Below are 26,292 nucleotides of genomic sequence, written 5' to 3'. Positions count from 1 at the left end.
TTAATTTGACCACCTAATCAATACAATAAGTCTTGGCTTTGTTGATTTACATTGACATGTTAACTAAAATGGTACATGTTTTGCCTTGTATATACCTTGAAATAAAATCAGGCACCAGATTTACATATATATATAAAATAAAACTAATTTTTAAAAGGCCTTGGAGAGACTTGAACTAAAATTAACATATAGTAAAAGACTAATACAATGTAGGTATTTATCACATGAGTTATATTCTATCGTTAAGTATTATGTATATCCCTCCTGTCATCAGTTATTTTTCGGTCCGGTGTTGGACTACTGTAGAGCGAGTCTCTCTCTCGAGGCTCGTCCGCTTTCCAGCCAACTTCTGCTTCGTGTTGCCTTGCTGGCAAACTTCGAGTCTATTGTTAGACATGATGGAGACTAGTCGCATCATGCGGTGGCTTGTGTGTAGAGTGTCTATTCAGCTAACCATGCCTGGATGGTTCGTAATGGATGAGGGCTTTATGCCCTCAAGTTTTTAATTACTTACCCGAGAGTGGACGTCAGCTGGCCTTACACCAGATGACACTATGGATAACAAAAATGTAAATACAACACTTGAAAAATATGACTTTCTTTTACACTTACAAAGAAGAAAATCCCAACTAGAATATTTTTGACAAAAGAAAGGGCAAGAATATCAACTCTTATGAAGAAGTACTGGGAGGACCGCAAGGCTTGGACAGTTCCTATCAAGAAATCGACAAACCAAGGGTTGATTAAAGTGATCCAATGTGGTCTGAAAAAAAAAAAAAAAAAAATAGACGGAAGAAGGAAGAAGAAGTTGCCATCTCATATACTTTTATTAAAATGTAAAGCTTATCCTCTTTTGTACCCAATTTATCATTACTTCATATGATGCGGACGAACCTGAGACGTGGTAACAGTAAAATAAAATTAAGTTTGAAATACTAAACATTTTTTTGAAAACTCACTTCACGTCGTTATAAGAGTATATGGAAAGAAATATCACAAAAAGAAGTCTTACGCTATTAAAATACACTGTATGTATGTATACAAACTTCGTCAGCAGCAAAAAATTATACAAATAAGTCTCTAAATATTTACAAATAAACTATCAGCTTGAGACATTCTATTAAAAACTATACAAAATGAGCTATATACACATTAGTTGTGAGATTTCATGCAGGAGTTCAACTGAAATTTACACTCAAAAAACAGTCACAGAGCGCACACTTCCAAGTCTTCAAGTCGTCACACATTCCTATACAGGCTCATTCTCATGATGCTTCTTCATATGTGCACTGCGATTGATCACGGACATAAAAGACTTCTCACAAGAAAAGCATTTGAACCGTTTCTTCGTGTGAATTTTTTCGATGTGTATTTGCAATGTTGTCGGATGTGCAAATGTTTTTTGACAGATATAACAGGGATAGATATGTTCTTTGGTATGAGTTCGCATGTGAACAAAGAGATTATAGTACGTTAAAAAAGTTTTGTCACACATGTAACATTTGCAAGCTTTCGCATCCGAGTGTTGCTTAAGATGTTGAATGAAATTCTTTTTTCCCTTAAACCTTTTTAAACAATAAGGACAAAGATTACTCTGCTTCTTTCGGACAGAAGGCCTGAGTCTATCCTGCAACACCGTATTTCTTTCAGGAGAAGACGACGACTCTTCCTGGGTGTGTTTCTTTGTGTGAGCAAATAGGATGGAGGCAGCCAAAAACCTCTCCCCACACACCTCACACACATGCAGTTGTCTCTTGGAGGGGCTCTGGGGGCACGAGTGCTCTTCTTCTACTGCAGGAAGAGGCAAAGAGTTTTCCTTTGTACTGGGTGACAACCTGAAAGAGACCAGAGATTACTCCTTTAGAATTTACTCACTCATGTTCTTTCTACAAGCTTTAGTTTAGCTTATTATAAACAATTTCTATACAAAAGAATGAAATGACATTGTGTATGTCTGTCTTAACTTCCAGAACAAAACATCACATCTAAACTGCTGGGTGGTAGTTCATTAACTTTTGCACAAATATTTTCAGGAACTGTCATATGATTAACTATGCTTTAAACAAATTACTGATCTGAAAATACAGTAGAACCTCATTATTCTGGACTAATTGAGGCTCTAGGTTGTCCGACTTAATGAAAGTCCGGATTAAGAAATACAAAGGTTATTTAGTATACAAGATATAATGCAATACAGTATTAGGCCCTACAAAATACAGTAGGGACTTAGATGACAATCAAGGCACCCCTTCATTGACCACACATGACACGCTCACTGGTTTGAAGAAACTGCTGATCTTTTGTTGTCTTCCTTTGACAATTTCTTTAATAATTAACTCACCCAGATGCTTTAAATCTTCAGAATATACGGGTAGTGTTATTTTCAACAAGTTTAATGACAATGTTTAGATTGTCTTTAATTTCACTAAGTACTGGCTTAGGGTTAATAATATCGCCTGCTTCATCCTGGTCATATTCATCTGTTTCAGAGCTTTCTGCACTCGTAACTCAGCTTTATACTGTGATTGCACTTATGTATTATTATTAAACGGCTCTCCGGATTAAGTGAAGTCCGGAATAATGGGGTCCACATTAATGAGGTTCTCCTATATATATATATATTATTTGTGAAATTACTTGCAAAAGATTGCATTAGGGTAAGGTTTTAGAAGCAATGACATAGCCTACAATTTAGGTTTTTGCGCACACATATAAATAAACACCGATATAAATTACTGCTCAGGCTCACAGTACATTATATGTTTAAAAATGGGCTAGCTATACAGGAAAAGAATGAAAAAACACAAAATTACACAATCGTCAAAATTATTATTATTATTTTTTTTTTGGTAACATATTCTTTGAAATGAGGGGTGGAGGGGGTGCTAATTTTGTTGAGTTTGCCATCTGGACTTGATTCTGCAGTTCATCTCAGAATATAATGCAATATAATGTTCACTTTCAGTTATATTATTCACTATTCAATCATCCAAGCCAGTTGTTGCTTCATCAACATCACTATCATTGTCCACTAACTGTTCTAAAATATAAACTTCTGTGAATAAAGATGACGCAGAAGCCGTGTTGACATTCAATCTTTACAATCGGTAAACTTTCATAACGATTCCCGTGAACTATATTAAATAGGGAAAATGTTCTCTCGAAGACCGTTAAATAGATCTCCAATACTGGAACAGAGCACAGTTGTCATACGAACGATGCAAGTACAAGCTATTGTCATGTCGAGTGGGACTAGACATCGGAGCGCAAGCCTAATGTTTTAATGTCAAGTCCCACTTGACATAGGAGTGTAAAAGGTTAAACTATAAGTCTCGTGTGGTGGTGTCCTTGACCACAATGAACAGAAGTATGATACACTCCAATCATCCCTGGGAAACTGTTGGAAAGGCCAACCAAGCACTGAACACAGCTACAGGTGTTCTTGTAGTTTTTTTTCTATTTGTTTTACGTCGCACCGACATAGATAGGCTTTATGGCGACGATAGGATAGGAAAAGCTAAGAGTGGGAAGGAAGCGGCCGTGGCCTTAATGAAGGTACAGCCCCAGCATTTGCCTGGTGTGAAAATGGGAAATCATGGAAAACCTTCTTCAGGGCTGCCGACAGTGTGGTTCGAACCCACTATCTCCCAGATGCAATCTCACAGCTGCGCGCCCCTAAACGCACGGCCAACTCGCCCGGTTGTAGAGTTTTGACTCAGTCGGTGAGTCTCTTAGCACGACATGTTAATGGAGAGCATACCGCATCAGCTGGTGTGGAACATGATCAAAAGCCTTCTCTACATCAAGGAATGCCATGTGTGATGTTTGGATCTTCTCCCGTTGTTTCTTCACGTTTAATGATGATGACTATTGTTTTAAAGGGGCTAACAGCTGGGTCATCGGCCCCTAATGGTACGAGGTGAACGAAATGGTATTTAAAACTTTAAAATGTATCCACTGACTAGAACCTAAAATGAATGACGATGAAAAAATGATCGTAGAATAAAAACAATCAGTGGCTCCAATTCACTATGTCTTCATTACTGGGATGATACTCATTACCTAAAGGGGTCCAAAATCCAGGTCACCGGTCCCTCATAATGGTACTAATCACTGGTAAAGCAGAACGATGGTGTTCCTCCTATAGTGGTACTAATAACAGGTAATGTAGACCCATGATATATCACACACAATAGGGTACTACTCACAAGCAACACAAACCCATGGTGTTCCTCACATAGTGGGACTAATCACGGGCGCCAGTATTTCCCCAGTGTTCCCCACTCGGTAGAACTAATCACAGGCCATGTATACTCGTGGTGCTGCTCACATAATGGTACTCATCACAGGCCACGTATACTTATGGTATTGCTCACATAATGGTACTAATCTTAGGCTATGTAGACCCACAGTGTATCACACATTATGGCAATGCCTAAAGGCAATGCAGACCCATGGTTTTCCTCACATAATGATACTACTAATCTCAGGCAACCCATGGTTTTGCTCACACAGTGGTACTAATCACGGGTGCCAGCCAAACCCACGGTATTTCTCATAAAATGGTACTACTCATAGGTAACGCAGACCCATTCTGAACACAGTGGAACCAACCATTAGAGCACACATGGTGAGCATTAACACAAACAACGCCCAAACCCGTAATGTTCCTCATATAATGGCAGTGCTCCTATGTAATATAGACCCATGGTTTTCCCCACAAGGTGGTACTAGGCAAGCAACATTGACCCATGTTATTCTGCCCATAATGGTACTGATCACAAAGTATTCTCATGGTTCAAACGTCATCATCCCTTGATCACCCTTTTTAGTCGCCTCTTACAACAGGCAGGGGATACCGCGGATGTATTTTACATATGCATCCGCTAGCCATTGTTTTTTTTTTTCTTTCACATTTATCTGGTAATGGTTACCTGCTACCGACTTGGTGCTGGGCAATGGAAAGTCACCCGACTCTCTAAGAGGGGCAAACGGCTTTGGGTGGAGGAGCTCCTTCAGTTGGATTTTGGACCCCCCAGTACAGGAAATATCACTGAAATCCAGCAGGCAGCGTCTGTTCTCCAGGTTAGCAGCAGCCGTAAAAGAAGTCTGCTCTCCAGGTTAGTCGCGGCCTCATTGAAACCTGACAATAGGTATAAAATGTCCGAACTCAGACTGTGGCAACAAGCTGGTTGGCATTTTAGTTAAAAGTTACGGATTAGAAATACTGCATACACACGGATAATCCCCACTCCCTAACTTTAGGAAAGGAAATTTTGAAAGAAAGTTTTCATTTGTGATTGTATACCTTTGTTAAATATTTCTTGTTATGTGCTTTACGTCGCACCGACACAGAAAGGTCTTATGGCGACGATGGGATAGGAAAGGCCTAGGAGTTGAAAGGAAGCGGCCGTGGCCTTAATTAAGGTACAACCCCAGCATTTGCCTGGTGTGAAAATGGGAAACCACGGAAAACCATTTTCAGGGCTGCCGATAGTGGGATTCGAACCTACTATCTCCCGGATGCAAGCTCACAGCCGCGCGCCTCTACGCGCACGGCCAACTCGCCCGGTGTGTTAAATATTTATACTAATAAGTACTAACAAATACTAATAGTAAAATACCACATTTCCTCGCCTACAGCATCCACTTCCCCATCCCAATTTTCAGCTTCAAAATTAGGTAAAAGTTTCACATAATATAGGTCAGGATGGCACGATTTAGAAGCAGAAAAAGGAACATCTAGCATCCTGAGATCAACACATAAAATAGTTATTTAAATCTATACTTTATTTATGCAAAAAGTGATAATAGCACCTTTAAGCAGTTTTGTATCAGCCCCTCCTTCTTTACCACAGCTTGTCATGTTAAACACCGCACCCCCAACACAGCTGCACAGCGCCGCATGGAATTGTGCATCGTTGCACTGTCCAAGACCTTGCTAATCTTATGGATGAAATTATATGAGCGCCTAGGAAGACGAAGAATGTTAGTAAGTAAGGGTCAATCCGGTTAGATAAAGCTGTCAACAACCCCGCATTATAAGATTTAACATTTTGATAATAAATAACTAAACAATAAGAAACAAGTCCTAATCCGTCTCAGCCCAATAGAATTCTAATTAAATTTGGTCTAATAATCAAAAATATGATTAGTTGAAAAAAGTCATTGTTGTGGTAGGGTGGCTGAGATTATAGGCGGTAAACATAAGGGGAAAAGTTAAAAATATAAATCACACATAACCCTGAAAACTTATAAATCTTATTAAACAATAATTATCTACTAAAAAAATAAATCTTAACAAAATCAATGCCAATCTCACCTCATATAATATCCTCCTCCTTTTGATTTTCTTACATCCTATTCTTAATCTTCCTAGGAGGTATATTAGTTTGTTAAAAAGGGGTAAATCATTCAAGTCATCAAAGCCAAAAATAATCTAAAAACAGGAGAGATCATCAGGACATCACTTTGTCAGTATAATCTGATGTAAGCTGTTGGCACAGGCCTTCTCCACAAACTTAATCCATTCTGGCGCATTAAGTGTTCTGACTAACCTCTACTTTCTTAAACCTTTTCAATGCCAAGTTTTGATGACCAGAAGAACCCTCTGGGCCAGTTTTTTTTTAAACCTTTTCGCTGCTAATATTGTGAGCGACTGTCCAAACCTTCCGTGCTGAATTATTTTTAAAAAATATAATGCCTCAAAATACATGAAATATATGAAAATTGTGCAAGATATTTCATATGAACTGGAAAAATAATTCCAGAACAGCTTTCAATTTTATTTTTTCCACAAAAATTAACAACTAAAAAAATCAGGGTTGTCCATGGGAGCCAAAAATACACTTTCCTATAAAAGTTCTATATTCCTCTTTCACAAGTGCTAAATTCTCACCAAATTTCACAACGCTCTTTCAACAATTATGAATGTGAGCCATTTTAGCTATTTTACAAATCAGGGTTGTCCATAAGAGTCAAAGTACTCACTGGTCATCGCCTTGAATAGATCGGTTATGGCTAATTATTTCCTAATAAAAAGCAACCAAAGAACATTTCATTATTGAATAATGTAACAAAAATTAAATTTAAGTCAGGGTTGGCCAAAATAAGAAATGTAGTGAAAATGCCAAGTTCTAAAATATCAACTCACCTAATTTACACCAAATTGCTTCATAATTTATAGCAGACACTCCAATGTGTCCATCTTCAGAACTTCACGAATGTCTGGTATATTTCAAAGCAGGGGTGAACACAGAGAGCCATGTCACATTTGATGCACATGTACCGAGTTTCTCGCCTCTTCTTTTCACCAGTTGTGTTGGAGCAGACATGGCAGCATCTTGTAGGAAATTTCTTCTTTGGAGTAGGTTGTACAGGGGATGGAAAATGTCTCTCCGTCAGTATGAGTGGTTGGTCACCAGATGTAGGACATCATCTTTTACTGGTTTGTCTAGATACGTGGTACTTCTGGATGAGTTCCCTTATAAGCTGTAGCTGGAAATCTGCTAGAGATATGTTCTGTCCAGTTTTGACATTGAAGAGGGCACGAGAATTTAGAACTGATGTCGGTACCATTTCATTGACTTCTGCACACACTCAATAGAACTGATCATCATGTCTGACCAGTCAAAAGGGCCCATGTACTCGTTATAGTCAATATCATAATTGGATTTCTCTAAAGGCAGTCTTGTCTGTCTGTCCGTCTTCCCTGCAGGTCTCATGTTGTCAGTATGCCGCGTGGTCAGCATACAAACTTCCCTACAATTGAACCACCTGATGGCAATCATGTTACCTGTCACTTTTGATTCAGTTTGTTCTTTCTTCAATTTTGTAGTAATTTCGACATACCTCTCCTGTTTTTCCTGGTGGTACCACATGTGTTGGTTTTGTTTTTGTGTAGCTGATTGTACAGTTGTGGACTTGAATACCAGTCATCTATCCACAATTCATGTCCTTTCTGCAAGTACCTTTCAATTAGCATCAAGACAACCGCACCTGATACCCCAAATTCACATTCAGGAATTATTTCTGTGGTTGACCCTGTGTAAACAATAAAATCCAGCACATATCCGGTCTCGCAATCGCAGATAACAAATGCCTTTATTCCAAATCTGTGTCTCTTTGATGGGATAAACTGTACGAATGAAAGCCTGCCTTTGAAAATCATCAAACTTTCATCAGAAATGGGGTGAACGTTTCTCTGAACTTGTTTCTGAGATGGTCAATTACAGGCTTTATTTTATACAGCTGGTCACCTTCAGCCTGACTGTTGTTGTCATTGAAATGTAACAACCGCAATAATAAGATATACCTGAGAACTGCGGGGTCATTATTAGAGGATTCGTTGACCAGTATTCAAGAATTGTAAGTTTCTTCATTCTTGCCATAAGCATTGTCAATGCGAGAAAGACGTACAGTTCTTCAGGTGTGGTTTCCCTCCATTTCTGCAGCCTCGAACTTGGAGATGGTGGTATTGTTTGCGTAACAAACAAAAAGTACTTGTTTGTTTCAACTGCTATATGCTCCATAATTTGTCGTGAAAAGAAGCACTGAAATGCATCTAAAGCCGTCAGTTCATCATGAATCACACAGAATGATATACCCGACGAACTGCATCAAAACTGTGTATTACAGGAGTAAACATATTACCCATGCGCCATTGAAATAAATCAGATTCAGAATGATTTCTATTCCTGGTTTGTGGAGCTGGTACTTGAGGCTCAGCACTATCACTCATCACTACCCAAATCACTGATATCTGAGTACTCATCTTCCGATTCAAGGGCATTCACAGCTTCTATAAGTTCGAACTCGGAAAGAACGCACCGTCCGCTACTTGAAGCCATTTTTACAAACCCTGGACACAGGTGATTTGTGGGACTGCCAACCTAGGTTGCGCACTGAGCTGAGTGCATTATTTCAGATATTTGACCGCAGATAGCGTTAAAATGCAGTCTCCGTTTTGACTGATGTAGCTTGTTGCCACTCAAGTTTGAAAAACAAAGGAAACTCTAAAGGTATATATTTCCTTTTTACAAATTTAGCTAAAGTTACCAACGAGATATCTCGGGCACAGCAAGGTCGTGACGTATTATGAGATATCTCGGGCGTAGCAGTATAAGGGTTGAAGGAAGAAGCACTTTTACAGATAATTTTTGACTGATACTATTAATGGAATGCATATCGTCCCTTTAACCCCGCAGCCTACAACGGGGTCGGGGATGACGTGAGATTATATTTTACAGCTTGTTTTTATGGCCGAATGCCCTTCCTGATGCCAACCTCGGTTGAGAAGATAATGAACATGAAATGAATGATGGGGAATGAAACTGGGTAAGGAAGTAGAAGGAATCGGCTGTGGCTTATGAAAATGGACTGTCCCGGCATTTGCTTGGGAGTGCAAAAGGGAAACAAAAAAACTCAGAACAGCTAAAGGTGGGGTTCGAACTCGCTCACCTTCCGAATGCAGAACTTGGCCCCATAGCCGTAGCATGTTAACACGCATGGCTACTCCGCTCGGTGATGTTATTACTGAAATATAATATAAAATTGTTGATCCAAGAACTGATGTTATCAAAATCATTAATATTTGGGGGAAAAAGAATTTACCTGAGGAGGGGGTGACAATTCGGCATGAGATTCGCCATTACTACTTTGTCTCGCACTTTCTTGTAGCTCACTATCGCCCTCTATATATTCTCCGTCTTCATTATCAAAACATACCTCTCCAGAATCACTACTTAAGAGGAAACATTCAATTTCTTTGTCAACAAGAGCTGAACGTATACTTCAATACGCCATGATGACTACACATTAGCGGGAAAGATGTTCCATTCCAACGAAGCTGAAATAACATCAGATCGCTTTCAAAACAAGCGAAATGGAGTGGTATATCTGCCTACAGAACTTCTTTGAGCATTTCCATGGAATTTCAATGCATGACACTATATCCCGTTCATATACGAGATCGGTGAAGTACACACTGCACCAAAACGTACATATACGGGTTTGGTGTTGAATGGGTTAAAATCTTTCTGTAATAACAGAAGCCATCTCTTTTCAGTTTTGACACAGTTCATTTATAACTGTTGAACTCTTCAGGCTGCCCAAACTAATTTTGAGTAAATAAATTCATAAACTATCTGAAAGTGAAAACATGAAACTAACTTTGAGTAAATAAATTGAACAATTTAATTAAGTTGTTTCTTTTTCAGGTATAATATGTTTTGTATATTTCTGCCCATTCTTTTGGCAACTCTATTCCCGCCATAAGCAACAAGTGTGCCATATATATAATTCGTATCATTTATGTGGCATCAATTTAAGTAGTATCATGTGTTTAGAATGTCTGTATGAGTTCTAGTTACAGGTCGTTGATGACTAAGGAACAGCTCCACATTATTGAAGAGGGATAGGAAAGGCCTAGGAGTGGGGAGGAAGCAGCCTAGCCGTAATTAAGGTACAGCCCCAGCATTTGTCTGGTGTGAAAATGGAAAACCATCTTCAGGGCTGCCGACAGTTGGGTTCGAACCCACTATCTCCCAGGAGCAAGCTCACAGCTGCGCACCCCTAACCGCAAGGCCAACTCGCCCAGTCGGATCAGATTCGTGGAAATTTTAAAAAATCCTAATATTCACATTAGATAATACCATATTTACTCACATATTAGACCCCTCTTCCCCCCACTTTTAGAGGAAAAAACCAGTAAAGGGGCCCTCAATAAGCGATAACCTCAAATTCTGTGCAATGTGCGGTTTTGTTTGGAGTCTCCGAAAATCGTTAAAAAAAATCAATCAATATTATTATTATTAATATTTTTTTGTTAGGTACGTTGGTGAGTAAAACAATCGTTATAACTGGATAGTTTTTATAACATCTTAAACTTACTTCTCTCCAAAAAATACCTATATTGGCCTGAGTTACGAGATATTAAACTATCACTTTTTTTTCCTTTCTTTTAATCTTCCATTGTAATTTGGTCACCGGTATACTGTTCCTAGTCAGTTTATGGAAATCTTGTACTGAGTAAATTAGGCCTACATCGACTTTTAAAGGTTATGTTGAACTCGAGAATATGGTTTTGAATGTAAGTATCAATCCTCAAGTTCTCGAATGCATATTAAATTCTGCCCGTCACTAATCACAATCAAATTAGAAAGAGAAAAATATCACTAACACTTCCAAAATTACAATTATTCACGACCTTGAGCTCAGATGGAAAGTGCGCTTCATTGTACAAGTTGGTACCGTACGGTACAAAGTTTTTAAATGTAACGTGCGCAAATAAAACAAATGAGGTTTTTTATAACATTTTAACACAAAAGCATGAAATTCGCAGTCTTATATTAGGATGAAAACAGTAATAGGCCATCCCAAAACATCCCATGGCTTTATGTAGTCTATGTAAGGTGCAATATCTGTTCTGGTGTCGATAGCATAATCGTATACGATAATATTAAAATACTAAATTTGTGTTACTTAAGAAGGAGCAGTTTTGATTCTTGCCTGAAAGCCCAGTGACTATACGGTGCTCCGAGAGAAATGCAGAAAAACTGTTTGGCGATACACTTAAAAAAAGTAAAAAAAATAAACATCTAACCCTGGACATAATGTAGACGTTTTGCAAGAACGAACATTTGACGAAACTCGTTCTGTCTTCAAATAGAGCTGTCGAAATGCACTCTGTCTCCTTCCAATTGTTGTGGGCACACTCTGCTTTATGATTTTCAAGGATTCTCTAAACAATACTATCCGAATGCGATGCTAAGATGATCCCTTGTACAAGTTCACCGCTGATCGCTTTTCCAGTACAGTACTTCCTCAAATGACCGCAATGACAGGACATCAACACCAATATCCGTAAGTATGCCGTACCCGCCCTTTCGTAAGATACAGTTTCTTGAAAAATGCATGATCGAAGATTTAGCGTTGATGGGACTGAAATTTCTGGACGGTTGATCCGGGAAATCGTTTCTTCGAGGAACAGATAATGCAGGATTTTTACAATGTAATTTAATTAAGATGCTCGCGGGACCACATAATTTGAACAAATAATACAGGAAAACGTAGTTTCCAGGGACATATAATCGAGGTTGTACTGTAAAAATACCTCACTTATCACATCACGAATTTTCACTATTACCGCTTAGTACGACCACATTTTTCCTAGCCCTGAACCAAGAGTCCACACCGCAGGTGGCAGGTCTGGGAAAGTTGTTGATGATGCAACTTGAATTCCTGAACTTCACGAGGTAAGCTGCATCTTCCGGGAACAAGAAAGTTTTGCTTGCCGGTTAGCAGTGAGATTGCTGAATAACCCAGTGAGCCTGTTATTGCTTATATTTCACTTTCCATTCGGAAGTTAGAAATTTATTTTGTATTGAGTGGTATGGTGAAGGAGGGCAGCGAATATTTGTCACAAGATAGCCAACATCTGGGTTAGGAACATAATCATGTGAAGTTGACTAGCAGGGTCCATATTAGTTTTGTGATAGCCTCAGTCATGAAATTCCTTACTAATGAAGACAAAATTAAAATTCTTCAGAAAGTGAACTGGCATCCGCATCTCTAAGTGTACAGAGGAGGCGCGAATGTTGAAACTCGCACCTTTGAGTTTCGACTCGATCAGTCGAGTTGGTCGAAGTTTTGTTGGATTCAAAATGTCGGCCAAGTGTAACCTCCAATTCACTGTCTTAAAGGTGTAACCAGAAAATGATGTTTAACAACCCACTGGTCCGAAATATAAGGCTTTTACTAATATTTGTTTTAGAAAGAATGTGATCTTCCATAATACTTTGATGGGTCCCAGTGCAAATGTTTTCATACTTGTTGTCTGATGTTTTTCACACTTTTCAGTGCATGGTTGTTATTGTATAAGCCCAGCGGGAAAGGTTTTCATATTTGCTCACCGTTTAATACTCTCCTACCAACTTCAGAAATGGTAGACATAGTTTTCACTGTACCCATGGATACATAATGTAAAATGCCCTCACGTCGGAAAATATAACATATCTAGTGCTTTCATATCCCTGTCAGATAGTTTACATTCATGTATTCAGTAGTATGTTATCTCATGTAACACGTTCTTTTTCCTTGCCCCTTGCAGAAATGTCTTAATGAGGTTTTACTGTATTTGTCAAATTGTAGGGACCAATGTTTTCAGCTAGTTGATATACAATGGGTAACATAAAACTACAGCGAGTTCACCTGGTATACATTTAACCGCTCAAGCCGGTTCGACGTGTACATGTATGGACCTACAAACCATAAGCCAGGAGCTGTTTGACGTATACCTGAACGGACTAGGCTAGCGATAATTTAGACGTACATCTGCGTGCCATCCATTGGTTGTCAGCGTTAACTTTTAGCACGGCTCGCAACACAGGGTATCGTTCTATGCACAGGAGTATCTTCTACCATAATGCGGCATAGGGTTGGCGTAAAAAGAATTTGTTTCATCAACGTCGATCGTTGTAAACAACATGGCGGCGTCCTCACATGGTCTGTATTTATCTAACGCAGCTCTCGAATGCATATTAGATTAAAGTAGTGATGACAATAATCTGAGTGATAATGAAAGTGTTAGTGATGATAATTATAGACAGCAGGAAATTATGTGTGATGTACATAATGATAGTAATATAGGTGAATGCTCACCTGAGTGGTCATGGACGCCTGTTGATTCAAATTTTATTCCAACAAGAAGGTAATTAGGCATTTTATTACTTTGCATGCCACCTTTCTGCTTGTAGATACAACATCTGTATGACATGAACTGCGTATCCACTTATTTTGAACAAAATCATAGAAGTCATTTAGAAGTTATAGCAATGTTTGTGCCAGCATGTAAAATTGTGATATTTTTCTAAAATTTATCACTGCTGTAGGGTAAAACTTGGCCAACTTTTAATACCGGCTTGAAGGGTTAAGGTTAAACCCGAGATGTGTAGATGCTGGTTCCTTAGAGTGACCCTTTAGTTGAATTTTCATTCTTGAATCAGCTGGGACAAGTTGCTTTCACCGACACAGACAGGTGTTATGGCGAGGATGGGATAAGAAAGGGCTAGGAGTGGGAAGGAAGTAGCCGTCGCCTTAATTAGGGTATATTCCCAGAATTTGCCTCATATGAAATTTGGAAACCATGGAAAACCAGCTTCAGGGCTGCCGACATCATATCCAAGTATTGTCTGGCTTCCAAAACATTTGCTCATTTAGCACCGACCAGAAACACACCTACAACTTAAGGACTGCTGCAGACACTTTTAATTAGACAACTAATTTCCTGAAATTGGTGACCGAAGAACTCACCGTTCTAACAAAGCTGAGTTGTCACAGGTACTAATTTGGTCCTCAGCACCAGGAACACCAGCCTGTGGAAAACAGTGCAATTATGAATTCAATTAATCTTCAAGAAAATGGATAATGATAGGAATGATGTGGGTACTGAACGGCCTAACTGCATGGTCATCAGCCTCGGATTAATCAGGAAAAGACAACAAGAAAACACAACGTAAGGAAATACATTACACCTTCGAGGAACAAAGGCTTAAAAAAAAAAAAAAAAAAACCAAAAACACAGCAAGGAAGCAGAAGAGGCTTTGGTTGGTTTTCACAGATTTATTGTAAGGTGTGGTAACATGGACACTGACTGCAACCACTATAAAATATACTGGTTAAAATAAAATCCAAAAACCAAGAAGACATTAGTTTAGATGAATGCAATTTAAGCTAAACAACTGTCCACGTACAATATTTATTTGATTAACGTTTCCAGGTCACAGGTTCAAGTATGCGCCACAAACATGCGACATAGCGGTACATTAATATACATTGTAGTCGCCAAAATTTTGAATGCAAGCATACATGCATTGTGCCATACAGGTGTCACAGGTCATTTTGTGGGATGGAGTTCTAAGCCTGTTGCACTTGGTCAGTCAAATCAGCAACAGTTAATGCTGGTATTGGATGACGCTGGATTTGTCGTCCCATAATGTCCCATCCGTACTCAATGAGCGAAAGGTCTGCTGATCTCGCAAGCCAAGGCAACTGGTCAACACTCTGCAGAGGACACTGGGTGACACCAGTGGAGGACAATCGTTATCCTGTTAGAAAACACCCCCTTGATCACTGCGAATGAATGGCAGCACAACCGGTTCAATCATCAATCTGACGTACAAATCCGCTGTCAAGGTTCTTGGGATAATGACGAGAATGCTTCTACTGTCAAAGGAAATTGTTCCCCAGACCGTAACTCCCACTGTCGACACTGCAGACAGCTTGGTTCCGAGCACTCACCTGGCCTCCTCCTTACCAACCTACGGCCATCACTGACAAGAACACAAAAACAGCTCCATCTGAGAATAAAACAGCTATCTACTCCGCCCTCCAATGAGCTCTAGATTGATACCACTGATGTTGCATATGGCAGTGATTCGGAGTTAATAACATGAACATTACAGAACATGCGACTCAGAGCTGTCTGTTTAAAGTTAAAAATTTCATTGTTCCGTATTGAAGAATATCACAATTAAAATTGAAATAATTGATAAGGAGATTCCACCTATTCAATACCAAAGAATAAGAAATGTAGTGAATTACATTCTCATTTAATAATAATTAGAAATGGTACCAGTTTCGACCCTAGTCCAGGTCATCATCAGCCGATTAAGAAATGGAAAACAATGTATAGGATCAGTAGAAGAGGCAATATGTAAAGGAAATGAACGGGGGTAGACACTGTAAAACTTAGAAGAAGTAAAATACAAGTCATTCAAAAGAAAAACAGTGCGCAATTCTCTTAGCGGCAGCAAGGCACACGCAGCGCTAGGCAAAGTCCCACAATGATTACGAATAGCGGAGAACTGTTCAAAGCCAGTTATTTAAACACTGTCAGGCATAAAGTCACATCACAATCGAACACATACGAAGGTCCATATAGCTATTTTCCATTTTACTTTGGCGTTTGAAACCACAGTGCCTGATATTGAATGTGTCGCGCTGATCACCGGGAGCTGGCAAGTTGCTTCAATGAATCTGCTCGTCTTCAACTCCTACACGAATATGGACCTTCGTATGTGTTCGATTGTGATGTGACTTTATGCCTGACAGTGTTTAAATAACTGGCTTTGAACAGTTCAATAATAATATAATAGAATTTATTGGACTCCAACCTATTCAATACATTACAGGATGTTAACATTTTTAGTTAAACATCGTTAAAATGGAGACATGTTTCGCCCTCCATGTGGGGCATCATCAGTCATATCAAAGCACCTCAAAATTAAACCAGACGTCTGGTTGGAAATTATGAACCTAATATGTAAGAAAGAATACATTAAAAAACACGTACAAAGTCCTATCCTAAACGAAATAACAATAGACAAGTTATACGTAGTAAAATACGCTAGTGGTTTCTTAATATTAAAATGAGGCCATCATATGCACAGTATAAAAATGAAAGTAATCAAAGTCTATATGATACTGAGTTCGATGGTAGTTCTACGTAGTATATACAAATGTTGGCAAAATAAAACACAATTTATAATTACTGTACACTTATTTATAGTTGTTAAAATTGATGAGGTAAAACATTCCAATTTGTCTATTTGTAATTTGGCTCCAACCAAAATAACTCGCCCTAGGATTCATGAGGTAGTCAACTCCGTTGGTCACTCTCTATTTGAATGGAGTGCACAGTGCAAGTGAACAGCTTTTGTTGATTATAAACTGAGGCTCTGCTAAGACAGAGTTAAAACAACACCGGCTTCAAATGAAGATAGTTAGAAACATCATTAGGTTCTTCCTAGTTGACTAGAGGTTTGCTTATATTTTGTTGTTGAAGTGTGGGAAAGTCAGTTGTTGGTTGAATGGGCAACGGTCGAAAATGTTGTGCAGTGCAATCGGTGTTTGAGCTTTCCTACATGTGAGGGAAATCTGAAAATGGAGGATTTGTCTTAATTAGTTAAGTGAAATGACGGAAAAAGACAAGAAAAGGGGAAATGATTGAGAAATGAAAAATGTGAAAGTTAAAAATTTACCTTAAAAGCTGTTGAGTTGTTACCTAATTGTTAGGAGGTTTGTGGAGCACTGGCTGTCGCTAATGTCCTACTCCTCGTGTTGTACGTGTGACATCTTAGAGGAGGGGAGTGGATTTGAGAAGGCGGGGCTGTGGGTATGTGATTGGCGCTTGGGGAGGAGTTGTGTGTATTGGAGGGAGAATAGGGGCGTGATGAGTTGAGCGGCTTAGTGGGGGTGCTTGGAGAGCTTGTTTCGAGGACGTTAACAAGTCTTTTGTCTTTCAGATTTAAACTATTGAGCGAAAATATTAATTGTTCGTAAAGAGGGCTTCGGTTGTCTATTGGATCATTTAAATTTTTATTCTTATTATATTTTTGGTCCAAAAAAATGTATAAATTTTCGAACTCGGTCATGAGCCTGCCTTTATCTAGTCTTTTTAAAATTTGGAGATCCTGTTCGATTGTGGTAAAGCTATGTCCGGTGTCTTTCATATGGATGCTCATGGCTGAGTGTTTATTGTGCTTTTGGGCATTGAAATGTTCTGCATATCTAATTGCAAAGCTTCTACCAGTTTGACCGATATATGAACTGTTACATTCAGCACATTTCAGTCTATAAATGCCAGAGCCCGAAAATTTATTGTTGTCCGAGTTTATCTTATTGTGGTTGAAAAATAGCTTTTGATTAGAATTATGGGTCTTATAGGCTACCCTAATATCATGTTTTTTTAAAGGGGTAGCGATTTGATGTATAATGGGGTTAATGTAGGTGAATGATGCATATTTAGGCTTATTAATTTTTATTGGGGAGAGGTTTGTGGCCAATTTCAATTTCACTTTATTGATTATTTTCTGTATGATTGAGGGATTGTATCCATTGAAAACAGCTATTTCTTTTATGGTACTTATTTCTTTTTTTAAACTGACGGTTGACATGGGAATTTTTAACGCTCTGTACACTAAACTGTAAAATGAGGCTTGTTTGTGCGATTGTGGGTGAAGAGAATTTTGTTTTATGGTTGTGGGAGTGAATGAAGGTTTTCTGTGAATCTGGAAATCGAAATTGTTTAAGGTCCTGGTGATTGTAATGTCTAAAAAATTGATGAAATTATTGTCCTCATCTTCTTTAGTAAACTTGATGCAATTATCAAGGCTGTTTAAGTAAGTTAGTATGTCTTCACTATTGTTGCAGCTTTTGTCTATTATTGCTAGTGTGTCATCGACATAGCGTAGCCAAAGACACAAACCATTAATGCTGTTTGTTATTTTACTATTTTCGAGGTTGTCCATATAAATTTCGGCGAGTATTCCCGAAATGGGATCACCCATGGCTAGACCTTCTTGTTTGTATATCTTATTATTGAACGTAAAATAATTGTTATGAAGGACGAAAGTTAGTAATTGTAAGCATTCTTCTATTTCTAACTGACTTAAGGTGCTGTGTTTAGAAAGATTAGTTCGTATGATTTCGATAGTTTTTTTAGCGGGAATGTTCGAGAACATATTGGTAATGTCAAATGAGCACATTATGTGGTTAGGCTGCAAATTAAATTTATTTAAAGTTTCGCATAATTCTATTGAGTTTTTAATAGGGTGTTTATTGTGAAATGTGAAGTGTTTCTTAAGGAATTTTTGGAGGAACTGAGAAGTTTTGTACGTTGGGCTATTTCGGCTATTTATGATGGGTCGAATGGGAACGTCATTTTTATGTATTTTTGGCAGTGATCTGACGGTGGGTAATTTGGGATTCATGTTGATGAGTTTTTGATGTTCGTGTTCGTTAAATAAAAAAGGTGAATTTTTTAGGATTGTTTTTAAATTACGCTGAATTTTTAAGATAGGATCTTTTGAAATTATTGAGTAAGAATTATCGGAAAAGAAATCCTCCGTTTTTTGGATGTAGTTGTGTTTATTCATTAGGACTACGGCATTGCCTTTGTCGGCTTTCGTTACTATAACATTATTGGTGTCTACCTTTTTTCTTAATTCGTGGGTTTGTTTGAGAACGGTGAAATTATTGATGTCGGAAACTTCTTTTACAAGGGTGGGTAATTTCTTTTTTATCTCATATCTCACGTCATTTTGTCTGTCGAAGGGAATTTGTTTATTTATGTTGGATTCAACTTCGGCTATTGTGGTAATTATGTCCTCGGCTTTATTTGGACTAGGCCAATTATATTTTAGGCCTTGGTCAAAGAAACTGATTTCATTATCCGAAAATGTGGTGTTAGATAAATTGATGGTGAGGAGGTGAAAGTTTCTCTATTTTTGTTTTGGTTTATGGATTTAGGTTTCTTTTCTAATAGACATGTCAACTTGTGGTCTAAGGTTTTTTGTTTTTTGTCTAATATGTTCTGCAATTTACGTGCAATGTGTCTTTGGTATGAGCTCCATTCGAGAGGTGATAATGACTGAGCAGTGATCAAATGTTCCCGGTAGAGCTGCAGGTTTAATAGGGATTTTTTTCTATACATTAGTTTAATTTCATTTCTAAGCCAGATGGTGTTGACTTTATTTTGGACGTCTTTAGATTTGAGTATTGGAATGTTTTTCCTTTGAGTTGATTTTAAGAAATTCGGTACCAGACCTAATCTTAAACATTCTTTTAAGAATAAGATATCTTTTGAAATTTTACCGATTTTGATTTTGAGGTTTTGATATCTATTTTTATTTTTATTAGCCTGGTTGGCTTTATCATTACAAGTAATGAAAATCATTTTATTTTCCGTATTGAAAGAATCTCAATAATAATATAAGAGAATTTATTGGACGTAGAACTACCATCGAACTCAATATCATATAGACTTTGATTACTTTCATTTTTATACTGTGCATATGATGGCCTCATTTTAATATTAAGAAACCACTAGCGTATTTTACTATGTATAACTAGTCTGTTGTTATTTCGTTTAGGATAGGACTTTGTACGTGTTTTTTAATGTATTCTTTCTTACATATTAGGTTCATAATTTCTAACCAGACGTCTGGTTTAATTTTGAGGTGCTTTGATATGACTGATGATGCCCCACATGGAGGGCGAAACATGTCTCCATTTTAACGATGTTTAACTAAAAATGTTAACATCCTGTAATGTATTGAATAGGTTGGAGTCCAATAAATTCTCTTATATTATTATTGAGATTCTTTCAATACGGAAAATAAAATGATTTTCATTACTTTGAACAGTTCTCCGCTATTCGTAATCATTGTGGGACTTTGCCTAGCGCTGCGTGTGCCTTGCTGCCGCTAAGAGAATTGCGCACTGTTTTTCTTTTGAATGACTTGTATTTTACTTCTTCTAAGTCTTACAGTGTCTACCCCCGTTCATTTCCTTTGCATATTGCCTCTTCTACTGATCCTATGCATTGTTTTCCATTTCTTAATCGACTGATGATGACCTGGACTAGGGTCGAAACCAGTACCATTTCTAATAATTATTATTAAATGAGAATGTAATTCACTACATTTCTTATTCTTTGGTATTGAATAGGTGGAATCTCCTTATCAATTGTTTCAATTTTAATTCAGAGCTGTCTCTCAAATAATTGATTTGTTACGGTTTGCTGTGTCACTCTGGTGCCAACTGAAGCTCTAATGACTGTTTCAGATGCAGCAGAATGCATGACAGCCATGCAGCAAATACGGAGTCTTCCCTCTCCGTAATGGACCGTCTGCGACTGAACCCTGGTCTTCTTGTGACCATTGTTACAACACTGATGCACTGTGGATACAGCCCTACCAAGACTTTCTCCAATATCACGGAAAGAACATCCACCTCCTTGTAGACCTATTACACGGCCTCATTCAATCTCAGTAAGATGTCAATACTACCTTCCTCATCTCCTTAAGGCATGTCTGACTAACATTTTTCTCACGTCAACACCGAACGATGACTGATGCTCAAGAGTGTACAGTGCATCATAGTGCACTCTTTGTTGACTAGCGCACAAATCTGAATAGGCGTCATCTTTCATATCTTAAACAATTCAGATCTTTCAGATGTGCAAACACCCCCCGGAATTTTGTTTGTCTAGCACAACTCCTCCTTGGTGTTGGGATTTCATTTTCTGCCAATGTAAATTAGAAGCGTTTGAGATGTGGGTCGATAGACACATTTTAAGAATTTCCAGACCAGGTCCCTTAAGAAATCTTGAAGTATTACAGAGACCCATGAAGGATGTAGAAACTAAAACAGAGAAATTCTGAAAGGTTTGGACTCCTTCAGTTAATACCTAAAGGGAAACTAGCATGCATTCATGAGCACAGAAGACCTTGAATGAAAAACCTGGAGACTTCATTCAATACTTTGATGGAACTATTTCAAACTGCAGTCAACAAAAGCAAAACTGCCATGTGGACCGCTAACATCCGGTAACCAATCGGCACTCTAAGTAGTAGTAGTTTTATGTGATTGCTGATATTGTGGAACATATAACATTGTCAAGAGAGGCAGAAAGGGAACATGCAGAAACAGGTACCACCCCAGGCCATAGAAATACGAAGAGTAGACTCATCTCCACAACACACACTGGTTTTAACACTCCAGTGACCATGATACTTCCTCTTAAAACAGTAATCACCATCACCATCTACAGATTATATGGGCTGCCATCCTTTGAAAATTATCCAAGCCCATAAGTTTTTCATTTAATTTAAAAACCTGCCCACAATTTTTATGGGCTCTGTTATAGTGTGTACTATGCAGAAACAAGTTCTGTCACTAGATGGCAATGATAGCAGCTTTTGTTATATTTTTCAAGAATCTAGGATGCAGTGCAGAGAACTGAAAGAATGTAGTATACTGTCTATGATTGTAGTTGTCAAATTGGTGCACAAAAGGCAACAAAAAGAAATAATTGTTGCAGAAGGTGATACAGTTCACTATGTGAGTGAAATTAATTGGGAGGTATAAGTTGTGTGTTTAAAAGTTACGTACCATAAATCATTTTCAGTAGGCCTAAATTCCAGACCTGATCAATGACAGCTTCGACTACCATTAAGTTGCTGCGGCAAGAATTGGCCAGATTTGGTCTACCAGAAGTTCTAGTAGCTGACAATTACTCCGCATTTGAAGGTGTTAAATTCCATTTTTTTTTCTTTTCTTTTTTTTTTTTTTTTTCTTCTTTTTAACGAATGGGGGTAATTTTCAAGACTGGTGCACCATTTCCTCCAAAAACTGACGGTGCAACCGAAAATTCTATGAAGGCGACAAAAGGAGCTTTACAAGCTGCACTGCACAACATGCCTATGGAGAAATTGGAATTATGTCTTCAAAGGTTTTTATTCGATTATCGCAATACTTCCCATGTGACAATCACAGGACTGTCACGGGCACAAGCTCTTATGGGATGCACTTTGAGAAATAGACTAGATCTTCTCTGATCATCCCCAACAATGAAGAAGATTAATGACAAACAACAAAAACAGGTTGTTTCGTATGCTGGAACATGCTCAGGATCAAAAGAATTTTTGGTTAATGACGATGTATGGGCAAGATATTACTGAGAACATGAAAGCAAATGGACGAGAGCAACTATAACTGAGGTTTTGAGTCCTAGACAGTCCCAATTTTTTGGTCCACAACTTCACCGGTTTTGGATTCAACATCACAATCAGTTGTGATCAGCATTATCGGACATGGCTGAACCTTCAGAGGACAATAAACAGTTCTAAAATGACCTATCTTCTCATGCAGCACATCTTCTGACAGACTATGATGGTTCGCTCCATGTTGATGGGAACCCAATAGGCCTGGCATCGACTTCAACAATACCAAGAACAACAGACGAAATGTTTTCTCCGCCTGCTCTTAATGATGACGCGACTATGCTTAGTTTAACAGACAGAAAGCCTTCTTCTACTGCTATGGAATCTTCAACCACTCTGGCCTTCACCACCACGCCTGCCACTGATTCTGCAGAGGTGCAACCCCTTACTAACACTACTGAATGTTCTTGGAGGGCCAGGAAGAAAGTTAAATGGTTCATCGAGGAAATATGAATGTTAAAACATATATTTTTTAAAACGTATTTATTTACAAGGGGGAACAAGATGTAGTATATCGATCATTTCAGGAACTAAAGAATATATAAATAGGAGAAGGCGACGATGTATTGATTTGGGTTATGACAATGCTATCTGAATGGATTGTTTGATGTTTGCTGAACACCGATATTTAGAATGTATGTGTATGCTAAGGTTAATGAGTAAACATTTTAATAAAGTTGCCATTGATGCTTTCACGGCCCGGATACTGTATAGGCTTTTGGGCTTATGCCGTGTCAAGAAAATAAGGTGAAATTCTGTATGTTTCGCAGAGAACTGTGCTCTGCGTCCTAAGAATAAATCTTGACTGTCTACGAGAAAGGCTTCTTAAACAATGACTCTTCGAATTTAGACATTATAATAGAAGTGAAAATGGTACGTTCATTCGCCACCAGATGGCTCCCAGGATGTGGCACAATGCTAGCATTCGAAGCGGAAGCTGACCGAACCATCAGAACCAGTCTAAGCAGTTCACATAACGTGTGTACGTAACATATGACAATGACAGGTGTATAATATAGACACAAGCCTGGAATGAAACATCTGGCGATGAGAAATGTACGAATTGGGGAAAATGAGACGAAATAACAATAGTGAAGGAACAGGGAAGGGAACTACTTACGTAAATTCTTACTGGTTGGCAACCAGGTATTACTTAATTAATAAAGTATTTTATGTTATTAATAAGGCCCGAATGTTTATGACCTAAAAATGTTAGAAATATGTAAGCATTTAGGACCTAAAAATGTATTAAAATATTGACAATAAATATGACTTTAAAGTTTTTTGGTCACGTTTTCAAAATCTTCAAAATCTTGCTGCTGTTTAAATTAACATTATATTGAAAATATACTTTGAAAATCTAGAACATTCAATAATAAAAAATGACTAATAATATTAATTTTATTATTATATTTTGAATTTATTTAATTACTCATTCCAGAACTAACTCTTGACTCTACACAGAATGAAATAAATGTCACATTCTGATGGGCGATCAGAAAGAATTGCAATAGCAAATTACATATATTTTAAAGTTTTCAAGTAGGAACGATCTTCTATTTTCACGCAACACTGATTGTAACGGGAAGAAGACCGCTCAACTTCGCACAATGTTATCAGGCCATATTTGAAATACGTCAGAACATTAGAGTTCAATTGAGGCTCACTAATCTGTTGCTTTATATGCATTTGTTTCTTTCTATACAGCGTACCCTCTTAATTCACATACATACAGTATATATTTCAAAGAAAGACAATTGTAAGAAATTACAGACAATATTAGGAGATATGAAAAATCCGTCTTTGAGACGACTGAAAGTAGGTATGCAAAAATGGAATGAAAAGATAAAAATATGACAAAAACATGAAAATTCACGGAGAAATATGACCATAATATGAAAAAATACCAGAAGATGACAAAAAACGTTTTATGATTTTATATGACCCGTGAAAATTACATGATTTCAGTCACCGTACAAAAAAAAAAACATGCTTAACTTATATTTTCCATGGAATATAAAGAAATAAAATATGACATGTCAAACATCTGGGCCCTAGTTATTAATATCTAAAAGAGTCCAGGATACTACAATAACATTCTGTAACACACAAAACATATGAAACATCTTATTTTGAGCTTAGATGGCAGTGTCACATCCCACACCTGGTAATGAATGAGAGTACCATTTACAAAAGACCAAGACACAAGTATTTTCAAGTTCCAACTGTCATTGTTAGAGAAGTCTTAGTCAAGGGCAGACATGCTTCTCTTCTGAAAATGTGGAGCTAAGTCTCCATAAAACGTAAAGAATTTCTCTTTGTTTTCTTTGACATGGTAAAATCTCAAAACATTATAATGTCTAATAATTTATTTACTGCATTTTACATTTTATGGCATACTAGTTAAATACACAAAGGATTTTTTTTTTTTTTCCTATCAGTCTAATGTTCCTTCATTCTGAGAGATGCTACCTTCCTTTCTTCAACTGAAAACACCCTCCCATTAGACCTGTAGGCTGGTGTGTGTGTCTTGAAGTATTTTCATTTTGTCTGTTTTGTTTTTAAGATCATCTATAGCAATATTTAGTTCTTTAATATCATCCTTTATTTCTGTAATCCCATGCATAATAATAATAATAAAATTTTACCATAAAAATAAGTACCATTTCTAAAAAATTCACACTATGCCTTGGACTCATAAGATGACTGTACTCGGTCGACTGAGGTGGTCACACCTCATTCCGCTGTCCTCGACAATTTGCGAAAAATAAACATTAGCATATCCTGAAACAAAGTTACTTCTTCGTCCGGTAAGGTAGGATTGTGGGAGTGAACTGCATAACACAAGTGGACCTAACACAGTTTTACAGTTGGATGCCCTTCCTGGCACCAACCCCAAGAGAAAGGTACTCCTGAAATGGCTGGTAATGTGGTGTGTGTAAATGAAGAGGTCTTTGTTGGGACAAACACTTGACTCCTCCAGCCAGAAGAAACAACCAGATATGGTTAAAATCCCTGACCCAACTGGGAATCGAAACCTCAGATCCTCTGAACCAAAGACAAATACACTGATCATTCAGCCAAGGAGCCGAAATGTGGCTAAAATTCACTTATAAAACATTTTTCTACACTAGCGGAGGAAAATTCAAGTGCAAATGAGTTCAAAGTACTCTTATATTTTCAAATGTAAATCAGAACTTATAATTATTTGATGTAGTATTGAATTCATTACCCGAGTATTTATCTTCTTTCTCTTCTTAATTTTTCTCCTGAAGGGTCGTAAGCTATTCACAGTATTCTCAGGTAACCTATGTAGTAGCACGAAGCATTTACGCAACTTAAATATTTGTTGCAAAGGAAGACTGTGATTTACATCCTGAAACAAAGAGTAAAGAAGCATTAGAAAAGGAAGTGAAACTGAAGGATTCATTTTAAAACAGAACAGAAAACACCACATCTAACTGCATAATACACATACTTATTTTTCCAATTTTTATAACAAAAATCTATGGTATGCCTTTTAATGGAGGAAAGAATTTGTATTGAAAAAATAAGGCATATTAAAACAGACCATTTCAAATGTGAAATGAACTACAGCATCAATAACGTAAGAATGCTTATAGAAAAGCACTGGGAACATGGAATGAACCTTGCAATGACATTTTTGGATACTGGAAAAGCCTATGACAAGTTTTATGAATGACATTGTAATCAGGGTCAACAGCAA

The 26,292-nt window shown here is 37.7% G+C and overlaps 1 protein-coding gene across 1 annotated transcript in view; it reads right to left on the bottom strand.

The window, feature by feature from the left end:
- Positions 1-815: 815 nt before the first annotated feature.
- The window catches only part of LOC136886717 (uncharacterized), a 420,809-nt gene continuing 395,332 nt past the window's right edge, over positions 816-26,292 (bottom strand). Inside the window, exons 30-32 of the mRNA XM_067159522.2 lie at positions 25,798-25,941; positions 14,311-14,372; positions 816-1,835 (exon numbers count right to left, since the gene is read on the bottom strand). Coding sequence (XP_067015623.2) covers positions 1,250-1,835; positions 14,311-14,372; positions 25,798-25,941 — 792 coding nt within the window. The 3' untranslated portion in view covers positions 816-1,249. The remainder of the gene's footprint in view (positions 1,836-14,310; positions 14,373-25,797; positions 25,942-26,292) is intronic.

The sequence above is a fragment of the Anabrus simplex genome, chromosome X (genome assembly GCF_040414725.1).
Source record: "Anabrus simplex isolate iqAnaSimp1 chromosome X, ASM4041472v1, whole genome shotgun sequence".
NCBI lineage: Eukaryota > Metazoa > Arthropoda > Insecta > Orthoptera > Tettigoniidae > Anabrus > Anabrus simplex.
Note: the sequence above shows the minus strand (reverse complement) of the source record. Positions and strands in the feature narration are given on the sequence as shown.